Source organism: Pectinophora gossypiella, chromosome 1, assembly GCF_024362695.1.
Source record: "Pectinophora gossypiella chromosome 1, ilPecGoss1.1, whole genome shotgun sequence".
NCBI classification, from domain to species: Eukaryota; Metazoa; Arthropoda; class Insecta; order Lepidoptera; family Gelechiidae; genus Pectinophora; species Pectinophora gossypiella.
In genome coordinates this window covers 13,637,618-13,650,339 of record NC_065404.1, presented here as the reverse complement: position 1 = coordinate 13,650,339, position 12,722 = coordinate 13,637,618, and the positions used below count along the sequence as shown (strand labels likewise).

The window sequence follows — 12,722 nt, the reverse complement described above, 5'->3', positions numbered from 1 at the left end:
AACATAATATAATTTATAACGGTTATTATTAATACATTTAATTATAAATAGATGGCGTGGCATGCGCATACGCGATTATTTACGTTCTGTTCCATTTTCTATGGAAATAGGTGCCATCTATTGTCGTGTTATTATAACCTTATTATGATAATGTTAGCACGTAGTACCAATCACTCGCCGCTGTCGACCTGCTTTTGCGTATTATGCTGGCAACTTTTATAGTATGTCTGGTTTACATAGTACATTATTTATCTTTGTCCGAGTGCACAGTATTTCTGATTCGGTACGTGTGACCCAGACATTAGTGTTGCAGCTATACTACAGAGTATTAGCGACACCGTCCTGAAAGCTGCAGGGACGGTTCAGACCGTGATTCTGAGTTAATATCAAGTGGAATTTTCCGTCGCAAAAGTTATGAAAATTTTAGTGTTTCTTTTTATTATTTTCAGTTTCATACCTTCGCGACGGAATATTCTACTTGATATTAACTTAATCATGAGCTGAATCACCCTCCTCAGTATTTGTTGCGATGCGGTACGTACGGTTATTAGTGACACCGTAATGAAAACTTATAGGGATGACTCAGACCATGATTCTGAGTCAATATCAAGTGGAATTTCTCATTCAGCAGGTGTGAACTAGACATTAGTGTTGTATACATGATAGTTGGCGATACTAACCAGGTCGATCTTCCTTGTCTCCGTTGCGGTGGTGGTGCTTGTGCTTGCGGTGGGAATGTCTGCGCGTGGGCACGTGCACTCCCACGAACACCGTGTGCGCTCGGTGACCTGCGAACGATGACAATAATTTATTTATTTATAATTATAATATTGACATTTAATTATAATAATATTAAGTAGCTGTTACACGCGAGTAAAGTCGCGGGAATAGGATTTACACAAAGTATGCCACGCTTTTTAGGGATTGAATTTCGCAAAATTTTAGACTTCTCGCGTTTATAGTTTCCGAGATTTCGTGATGAGTGAGTCAGAGACCTTTCGCTTATTTTCATTTACAGGTTAGAAATATATACATACATAAACTTACGCCTATTTCCCGCTGGGGTAAGCAGAGACTATGAAATCCATTTGCCTCGATCTAGCCTGACACACTTTTCTTGCTTCCTTATATTATAGATTTGTATGTGTAAGTAATGATGTGTGATAGGAGCTTGATACGGGCTTATTTTGATCCAATAAAATTGCATGGTACTCTAATAGTCTTTATATCCAAACTCCACACGGGCGATTGGCGAAATCTCAAGTACTAATGGTTACATATAGTGCCTATGTATTACGATTTGTTCCATACAGTATGCCTTAAAAAAATGGTTTCAAACGCTCCTTGCTATCCTAACCTAACCTAATCACCTAGGTAATCCTCCACAGTACAATCGTTTAAATAATGATCAAACAGCGGTCAAAAAGATAACCCTTCGCCGTAGGTAAAAATAACTTTAAGTTTAAAGATATTGCCTGCCTATAATAATTACAATAGGCAGGTAAATGATGTAACTACACTGGACTTCATGGCTTTGTCGCTAAATAGCTATTTCCCATTTGAGTCCCATTTCGCAACTCGTGCCGAAACCATGGCAACGTGGCTTTTAACATAAACGAAGCGTTGAGGAAAAAAATGCATTATTTATGAATCCGGCCTGATGTAGCCTCTGCATGAGTTACGATGTCACGCGCGACGCGACATTTAACGCGTCGATCAATAGATGCAGCATAAGCTAGTCTATGCAGATAACACGTAGACTAGTTAGTACTCCGCTCACTTACTCAAAAACAATGTAAGTACCTTATTCCCCTATGTGCCTTAATAATCTTGTATTATTGTTTCTGATTCACAGGCCTCCCCAAAATCTACCAGAGGTGGTACGGAGTATATTCCACTAACCACGCTCTTCTACGTTAGCTGGGAGCGAATAAAAATCAGAACTCGTTCAACTCCTTGTCTACCGGGGAAGTCAGACAGGGCTTTTTTGACATGTTGGACATTGTTATGGGCGATACGCTGATCCCATTTCACCATAAGGCTCTGCCCATTAGAGGCGTGAGTTTATGTATATACAGTCATGAGCAATATAATGTACCCACTTTAGGACTCTGTAGCACTAACATATTTGACATTTAATGAGACTTACAGTTCAATTTTTCAAAAAAGTTAATGTGACATGGTACTAAAGTGTATACACATTAATGCTCGTGACCATATGTATATCCACGCTGCGCCACTGCGGATATATATACCTACTTACCTATTTTTTATGTGTTTTAAATGTCTGTCTGTTGGTCGAAGCAGACGCGATACATGTCGCGAGGCGTGCCTTGAGCAACTTACGTTGCAGGGCCTAACTCTTGAATGCCAATCGATGTAGCTTTTAATTAAGCGTTACTTAGTCATCCATCGCTTCGTCAATTACGGTTTATTGGCCAATATATAGCCTGATAATTACGCTTTCAGTTCACTTGATTACCTATCGGTTTTCAATTAAAACTTGTTAAAGTTGATTAAATGGAATCGTTTGGTAAAAAAATACTTAATAAAACTGAATTACGAGTGAAAAGTTTAGGCGTAAGTAGATTGAAATTTGACCAACAAAGTTTTAAATAAGAACAAAATGTAGGTAAGTACTTACTTATTTTATAGAATGGTCTTTATTGGACTCGACATTCATAAATAATAGATTTGTATAAGATGACAATTTGTTATATAAAAACGTAAGTAATTTAAAAAAATAAACAGTCTTCAAATTTTGTGTGATAAAAAGTAAGAAATACTGTTTTTACCGACTTCAAAAAAATAGGAGGTTCTCAATTCGACCGTATTTTTTTATGTTTGTTCGGGGATAACTTATATGAACCGATTTTTGTTCAATACAGTGTTAGAGTCTAAATTCTGAAATCTCTGTCTATATACTCTGTTATAGGCAATGTCTTACATTGCGCCTAACCTTCATTACAACAGTGTATAGTTTACGATTTTATGAGTGTCTGGGACAGTAATAAGTATGTTGTTGTGACTTAGTATTTAGGGACCACAGTTAGGGACCCATTTATGTCTAGGAAATGACGATGAGTGCGTAATACATAAACTCCCTACTTTTCTATATACGTATCTCTGCGGCTTTCTTCCCCGATAGAGCCATACAGACAAGAGTATGTATGCATAACAGCTACGAGTTTTGCATATCGTATTAACTTGAACGCCGACTCTAATGCGCATAAACTTCTTATTTATGCATTCTCGAACTGCTCGTCGTTAACAGCTATAATTCAGCTTGTTTTTGTATTATTTTCTAGCTGCTCCAGTTTTTAACTTCCCATTTTAAAGCTAAACTTTACTATCGACATATTTCAGAAGCCCTCAAGCGGCAAGCCATTCGAGCGGCTCCTATACTCTCTCCTGGCTTGGCTCTAGTTCAAATTCAAATATATCTTTATTCAGTAACACAGTTACATTTTTATTTGTCATTTTTTACATACCGGACGTCTCGTCCATCTAAAACTACTGCAGCTTCTCACAACCTGTATAGCCGGGGAAAGGAAGCAGCAAGAAAAACCTCGGCACAGGGCCCTAGACGTTCTTTAAAAAAACATAAAATATTTTTATCCAATTTAGTAATTTGACTGTCTAATATCAGTTCCCAGACATTTAATCCCATACATTCATATCTTCTAAATAATCACTAACCTTAGCAAGTAGCTAATGCTATATGCGGTTCCAGGTAAAAAATAATGCAATCCCAAATGATGGAATAATTTGACAGCATATCTCTCTGAGTGCTTTCATTAACAAATTACCATAAAGCGACTGTGCTGACACGTGCATTCATACCGACTCTACAATTTGGTAGTACATAGCCGCGCCCAACTAGGCACCCTCAGGCTTGTTGTCTTAAACGTTGTACCGGGTGAGAGCCTTCAGCGCTCGCCATTTGTCCGGCCAAGTAGCTAATGCTAGGGACCAAAAAGCAATTTTTGTGATATGTCCCCACCGGGAATCGAACCCAGGATCTCGGAGGTCGTTCAATAATGATTGATATTGTACGAATACCCAACAATTGCTGTTTAGCAATAAAGCCTATAGAGCTTATTTTATCCGGTTGTTACTATCCTGTATATTGTAAAGGCAATAAAGAATTATTGATTGATTGAAAACCCCAAACATCCTTGTATTTTTTCTTTTATTTATTAAGTACTAGATATTTTGGTTCTAGAGTTGTTGACTACACGACCGATTAAGCAGGAGTAGTGAAGCTGAAATCACGACCCACTGTTCCAATCCGTTACATCATTCCGTCACACTCCTTACTATAGCGTTCAAACGAATGAACATCAATGGCATAATATGGGGTTGTTTGGTTTTGTCGCTTGAGTATCGGTTCTGTAATGAACTCGGAGCGAATAAAAAACATAAAAAAAAGCAGTTGAAAACCTAAATGGATTCGTATTTGAATCCAGGCTTGGGCCTATACTTACCACTGAATCGACTTTATTAGCTTGATCACACCCACCGAGTGGTGCGGGGAAGCGCGGGAGTGGATACTCGGCCTAGCAAATAGAAGAGGGGTCGAGTAGCTATCTCGCCAAATAACTTGGCCGAGCGCTCGGCCGTGCACTCGTCGTAATGTTCAGTCATGAGCAATATCATATACCCACTTTAGAACCCTGTCACACCATCATATTTGATATTTAATGAGACTACGGTTTAATTTACAATAAAATACCAGATAATATTTTAAATTTGTCAGAAAATAAATTTAAAGCTCACCTGAAGCTTACTTTATGTAAAAAAGCTTATTATAAGATTAATGACTACCTAAATGATAAAAATGTCTGGTATTGAATGTGTTCCTCTAGTTATTAAATAACTTGTAATGTATATCCTCATTGGTTTTTAAAAGATGTGTTGCTGTTGCAGTTTCTTGTCATTTCTTCTCCTCAGCCATAACACCTTGCGAAATGACGTAAATTCAAAAATGTTACATTGACCTTCAACAAGTTTATCTATGATAATTACGGTGAATAAATGATTCTGATTTCTGATTCTGATTTCTGATTTGTCAAAAAGTTAATGTGACATGGTTTCAAAGTGTATACATATTAGAACTCGTGACCGTTCATACATACCGAGTACTCGGCCGAGCGCACTGTCTCGCTCGTCCACTCGGCAGGTGTGATCAAGGCATATCAGTTTGAAGTCATGTTTGGACATGCTAGTTAATATCCTACTAGTCAAATCAGTTACTTTTTAGTAAACATGTTTTTTGACTATTTTAGATTTGCTGCAGATGGCATTAACCACTTGGCCGGACAAATGGGGAGCGCTTTACTAAACGTCAAAACACAATTTTTTGTGTTTACTATGGAATTGACACCACAATGACACTGTGACGTCATAGAAGAACGTGGTAAAATGTCGGAGTTATTATTGCGTTTTCTTGATTAAAATTAATAAATAAGTTAAATAGAATAAATGAAAAGGTTTTCGTCATCTGTCTTTATTTAGCAATCATAATTTCATAATTTATCTTGAACCTAGTACACGACCCAATTGACATTAGGGTCCACATAATACCGAGGTCGTGGTTCACGCCGCGACTTGTGCTGAGTGAGGCCCTTTTATCTCAGGACGTCCACCACCACCTTATGATCATTCTAATGCCTCCTATGCTATTTGTAATTGTTTTGTGAAAAAATTTAAGTGATGTTATTGTCTTGTCTTTGTGTGTGGCGTCCTTTTATAATAAACAATTTCTATTCTATTCTATACATTGGTTTCCACGATTTGTGACCGGTTAATGGCAATAGGCTTGCCCCCTAATAGATGAGACTTAAACATAGCTGGTGTGTGTCAATATTTGGCTTACTGACCTACTGACCAAACCGATCGAGATCGAGATTTCTATAAGTCACTGTCGAATTGTGTCAAACGGGGAGCGCCAATTCGAATCTCGAAACCGGATTTGCACCAATGAATTATTAATGCATCTTAAGTGCAATTTTCACTAACACAGTCGGCTCGGCCGACGATTATAGACGGCGATACGGCTCATCTATCACGTAGCTCGATGCTCGATGAAGCGTGGGTACTCAGTTCATCTTGCGAGGGATGTACTTCTGTCGTATAGGTTGTGAGGTGCATGACCAACCTTAGCAACTCTGGTGTCAGGGTTACTATTTAGCCGTCATAGGCCACTGCTTACGTCAGTAAACAGTAACCGGGACCAAGGGCTTAACGTGCCTTCCGAAGCACGAATTATCTTACTTACTGACAACTGGGTGATCAGCCTGTAATGTCTTAACCAAAATAGCGATCACAGGGTGATTTATGTAATATATGTCGCCACCGGGATTTGAACCCGGGACTTCCGGATCGTGAGCCCAACCTCTCAACAGCTAGACTACGGAGGTAGTTATTTATGAAAAACTAAATTGGGAATATATTTATCTGCTATGATATGTTGTGACTGATATTTCTGTTGGATATTATACTTTCCGTGGCGATCCTACTTGAATCTCAATGAAAAATATTGAGAATTTTCTATGTTCGTCCGTATTCTGAGCACGTTTGCGAAGAACGTTTAATCTGAAATCGATTGGAAGTACTTGTACTTAGGCAAAAGTTGTAAAACCTATTCCCGTGGATTCATAATTACTTTTTACCCGACTTCAAAAAGGACGAATGTTATCAAATTGACCCTTAAATGTATTTGAGACAACACAATTCACATTCACACACACACACTTCTTCACTTCACATTTCTTTTGTTGTTTGATAACATGAATTTGCGAATATTTTTTGTAAGTACTCTTTTCAAGACTGATTAAACTGATCTCCTGTTGTGGATGCATCAGCATTAGGTTTCAAGTTATGTTTGACGGTTTACCTATTTGTTTATTGAAATGTGACGTCACTGGGCAAAATGCCACGTGACCAACGGTTATCGTGAGATTTTTTTTTCTATTAGTTAGTATATAAAGCTTTTCCGAGAAAAAAGGTTTGTAATTTTTTAAAGACTTGTCCGAAAACTGTATCCAATTATGAAGGATTTAACTTCAGCTTCGTAACATATTAACCACAGACTCCCACAAGTTAGTAGGTAAGCACAAAACCTAGAGGTTTATTCCGAATTTATTAGGAATTTAGGACGCTCATACAACTTTGTACAAAACGTTATTGTATTCTTGTACCCTTCGTGGTTATTTACTGTCCTAAATAAACCCGACCTTATTGTAAACCTAGTGCCAATAATCTAAGTAATTAGGGTATTTGAACAATGTATTATGACCTTATAAATAAATTGTGATGCTGAAAAGGTTATGATTTTTTTATGAAAAAAGAAAAATTTTAACTTTAATGCCTATATATTGTAACTAAGGCCGCATCGAAGCAATTCATCTAAAAAAGCAATATTGCTAATTGACATTTGCGCATATGTATGCGAAAAGCCATTTGGAAGTGGACTAGCCAAACAATCTCAGCTATGAAAAATCGCAAAACTTCGTGACCAAAACACCAAAAACTAACTATTACAATAATTGGAGAAGGTCAGGAGCACCAATATGCAAACATTTTGGTACCATGTCACACGATTTATTTGACAAATTGCACTGTAAGTCTCACTAAATGTCAAATAATATGTAAGAGCGACAGAGTCCTAAAGTGGGTACATTATATTGCTCATGACTGTCCATAAGTATATTACTAGTTACATCGGGTAGTAAGAACATATTCACAAAATCCTTTTCTGGAGTCAGGTGGAGAATAAGGAATAATACTAAGTATAGAACGGCAACTCTCCGCTCCCCACCAGCGTCTGAGCTAGGTTTTCCTCCCCCTCGAACATAGTTTAGACTTAAGCCGTATGGCGCCGGACGTCACACACAGATTCGCGTGTATGATAACGTCAATGTGTCGGGCCTGTCTAAAACGAGGTTGTTTTTATGAAGTGTCCTGGGTGCGCCCGGGTGACAATTCCTTCATTGGCGATAAACTTTCTTTTGGTTCTGGCTTTGTAACAAATATACTAAAAATATAAAATGAACCTACAATCGGGGAAAGTCGTTAGCAAAGATCCAAGGAAAAATAAACTCGCATTGTAGCGACTCGGAACAACAAGGCAATACGAGTTTAAAATGAAAAGAGGAAAAGCTTCCGGTGCTTTGTTTACTTTAGGTATAGTTTTATTTAGGTATCATTACATTGTTGGCGAGGAGAAAATAGTCTATACTCCGTGTAGTCATTGCGGCTAATATGTCCGAGGCAATTAATGGGATGGTCTCAAGTTGTCAAGAGCAATATGACCACAGATCAAGGAAATATCGGAGATATGCTCTCATCACAAAATTAATTACACGATCTCACACAGCTCACGTCGGCGTGCGAAGCGGTCACACCAAGATATTTCTGACTGGACCGCTACATCGATCGATTCACCCATCGTACATAGCTTATTACTTACTAAAATTAGTTGGAAGTAAATGTCTGTTATTTATTGTATCATATAATGTATTCGTTAAATATAATACAGAAATATAGCTTGTGATATTTCTAACATAAATGTAATAGTTGGGAAGACCGTCTACATTAAAACAGGGAAGTCCGTCATATGCCGATCTTGCCTCATTCCAGATATTGACAACTTTTACAGATAAAATATTTTGACTCTACTTAAATGTTCAAGACTAATTCTGAAAACATACAAGACTGATTTAAACTGATCTCCTATTTTGGATGAGCATCAGCATCATGTTTCAAGTTTTACTGTTTGACAGATAGGCACTAAATGGCTAAAATGCCTCCGTGGTCTAGTGGTTCGAGCGTTAGGCTCACGATCTGGAGGTCTGGGTTCGATTCCCGATGGGGACATTATCGAAATCATTTTGTAAGACTGTCCTTTGTTTAGTAAGGACTTTTCAGGCTTGAATCACCTGAAAAAGTAAGATGATTTCGTGCTTCGGAGGGCACGTTAAGCCGTTGGTCCCGGCTATTAGCCGTAAAAACATCTCCACAAACTCGCATTGGAGCAGCGTGGTGGAGTATGCTCCATACCCCCTCCGGTTGATTGAGGGGAGGCCTGTGCCCAGCAGTGGGACGTATATAGGCTGTTTATGTATGTATCTGGCTAAATAAGCCGAGTGACCTGCCATTCTGACGCTCACGAGACTAAATGTGCGTGTGCGTGGGCTTAATCGATGATTCAACCAACAGTTAATCGATTTGTCTTAATCTTGCGAGTGCCAGCACTAAAGACAAGGCAGTAATTAAAATTAATAACTAAGTACCTATGTTACCGACTGCGGTACAGTATGTTAGCGACTGCGTAGGATTAATTTATTTTCTTTGTGTGAGTGGCATTCGCCACATTGTCAGTGTGTGTCCTTGTATCCGCTTATCACTACGTAGCATAAAACAAAGCCGCTTTTTCTGTCCCTACATCCCTATGTACGCTTAAATCTTTAAAACTACGCAACGGATTTTGATGCGGTTTTTTTAATAGATAGAGTGATTCAAGAGGATGGTTTATATGTATAATAACATCCATGAAATAGTGAAGAAATACTGTTATTTATGAGGTTTTTAAAGTGATGTCGTAAACAATTACATTTTTTCCTCAGCATTGCACCCGAGCGAAGCCGAGGCGGGTCGCTAGTCTATCTATATAGTAAAATATATTTTTATTCTGATAAAATTCGTGTTGCCATCATTTTCACAGTCTACATCTTTTGTTCACTAACTTGGTTCCGCTATGACTTCTTTACACTCGTTCTTTACAAATGTTCCAACGTTTTATTGTTCTTCGTTAGTGCTAAAATAAGATTACGTAATAAAACGGACTTTAATCTATCTGAACTGGCGGCAGCTTTATCAATCTGAATGAGATTTTAAAGTTTCTTAAATGTAATTACAGTTGAGGCGATTAAAATCTGTTCTTTAACTTATTTCATTTAGCAAGTTTAATTTATATTTAGTAAGTAGGAGTCAATGACAGCTCCCAGAAATGCTGTCGTGTTAGCAAAGTTTTCCATAATGCCGTGAGCAGAGCTATAAGTAATCAGAAGATTTCGCAGAGACAATATATTCGAGACAAAATTAATTACACATTCAGCGCTTATTTCCTCACTAAGCGCTTATCGTTATCTGTCGACTAGGGTTGATATATATTTTTTTCAAGTATAACCCTCTCAGACGACGCCCTGAGCCGAATTTTGCGCTCAATTGGGCACCCCTCAGGCCTATTGACTTAAATTTTCTATCAGATGATAGCCCTCAGCGCTCCTCATTTGTCCGGACATGTAGTTAGTGCCATATGCGGCAAAACAAAACAAAACGTCAAAAAAAAAAAACAAAATTTAAGGAGCGTCTTGCTTGACATAATACAATGAAGAAAACATAAAGAGAAATTACTAGTTGAAGTATTATTATTAAGTAGTATGGTGAAGGAAAACATCGAGAGGTAACCCACATTCCCGAGAAATGCGTTTCGGATGCGTCCTAACCTATATTGGTCTGGTTTTCCCTTCGCGGGTTGGAATGTCAGACGGGCAGAAGCGACTGTAAATACCGAACCTGTCAAGAAGCATTTAGGTTAGGTAAGCGGGTCCTGTGAAAAACAGAATTTAACGATGAGATGATGATGATGACCTGCATAATATTATGTACAACAACCTATTGTCGCCGTTCAAACATTGCAAAGAGACTTCAAACATTGTGAGCCCCCACTCAAACTATATCTATAGAGTTTGAAGTAAGTAAGTATGTCAATGATTAATTATCCAAATTGAAAATCGATTTACTCGAATAACTTTTCAAAGCCTATGTAAATAAGTTTCTTAGTCCAAGATGTCTTTAGAAGGACGATGGAGGGATGAAAGAGGGTCGACTTTCGAAAGGTGGCGAAATTCTTCAAATCGAATTGAGTAAAGTATAAAGAGGTCGGAGGAACTGTAAAAGTTGACCTTTTGGGCCTTGATAGGTACTCACTACCTCAGATTGAAATTTATTTAAAATCTTTTTTATAAACGTTTCATTTTATTATTTCGAATTTTTATATTTAAAGGGGCCGTGGTAGCCCAGTTGGTAGAACGCTTGCCTCTCACTATAAGGTTGCAGGTTCGAATCCAGTACAATCGGCGTCCGAAGGACGTAATATACGATCCCGACGACCCGATTACTCTAGCCATAGAGGCAGCCAATCAGCTCGCGACACCAAACACTTCAGGTCCCCGATACCGACCCCGCCGGCGTGGTCGACGATTTCCCTCATTCAGCGCTTATCGCTATCGACCCACTAGGGTCGATTAATTCTTTCAAATATTTTTCCTCTCAGACGACGCCCTGAGCCGAGGTTCGCGCCCAACTGGGCACCCTCAGGCCTGTTGTCTTAAACGTTGTACCGGGTGAGAGCCTTCAGCGCTCCCCATTTGTCCGGCCAAGTAGTTAATGCCATCTGCGGCAAATCTACAATAAGTCACGTCAAAAAAAAAAAAAAAATCCTGTACAGGCCTAAACTAATGATTGTCGAATTTGTTTTCAAATTCATGTTTGGATCATAAATGATTATCACGTGCTCAGCGGTGAAGGAAAACATCTTGAGGAAACCCACATTTCCGAGAAATGCGATTTAGGAGGTATGTAACCTAACCTATATTGGGCTGGTCTTCCCTTCGCGGGTTGGAAAGTCAGGCAGTCGTTTCTGTAAAAAATCTGACCTGTCAAATCTTCACGTTAGGTAAGCGAACCCTGTGAAAAATGAGATAATGCTAGGGAAATGATGATCATCATTTTAATATTAAGTCATCATGTCTACCGTTTTCACAAGATCCGCTAACCTAACCTGAAGATTTGCCACATAATAATGTGGGTTTCCTCACGATGTTTTCCTTCACCGCTGAGCACGTGATAATCATCTATAATCCAAACATACGTTCTAAAATCATTGATTTAGGCCCGTGGTGGGATTCGACTTGCGACCTCACAAATGACAGTCAAGCGTTCTTCGAACTGGGCTACCACGGCTCTTTTCTATAATTAGTGCCGATTTTAAAATTGTGATGGTCTATTTAAATATAATACAACAATTAATTTCATAATAGGACCTTTGTATTGACACTTTTATATTTAAAATTTTTGTAATTTATGTAATTTAAATGCACGGTAAACTATATTTTTTTGTAACATCTGTCACACTGAATTTATGGCAAATAAAGAATCTTATCTTATCTTATCTTAATAGTAGGGTAATATAGTATTCGTTTCCACCATCAACTTATTGGTATTTTATATCGTTCGGAAATAAAGCTATATACCAAGTTTTAGGGTTCTATATTATATTCTATATATTCATTTTGGAGTTGATATCGAATGGAACAGAAATGTAAATGCCTCATTTTCAACCATCATAAAACGCTTCATCTATTAGCAACCTGTTACATCGCATGAAAGCACGAATTCATAATTCGATAACGTCAAAGAAAATCTCATACTTCGGAGCTTGTTTGTCATTCAATTATGACACGAGCCACTACAACTGAAGGTTTTGAATTATTCAACATTTTCGTACGAGTTAATATACCGAGTTGTCGCGTACGCCTGTTTATTGTGGAGCGCATATGAATTTTGGATACAAATTATGTAAATTGGAAAGCGGATTGGATGGATTTGAACGAAATACAATATGGCGTAATCTCACGCGTGTGATCTTTAATTAG

General features: G+C 38.1%; 1 protein-coding gene across 3 annotated transcripts in view; it reads right to left on the bottom strand.

Moving 5' to 3' along the window:
• The window catches only part of LOC126370007 (sodium bicarbonate cotransporter 3), a 109,602-nt gene that overhangs the window by 10,438 nt on the left and 86,442 nt on the right, over positions 1 to 12,722 (bottom strand). For all 3 annotated transcript variants that reach the window (XM_050014637.1, XM_050014651.1, XM_050014631.1), the window contains one exon: positions 681 to 788. In XM_050014637.1, coding sequence (XP_049870594.1) covers positions 681 to 788 — 108 coding nt within the window. The remainder of the gene's footprint in view (positions 1 to 680; positions 789 to 12,722) is intronic.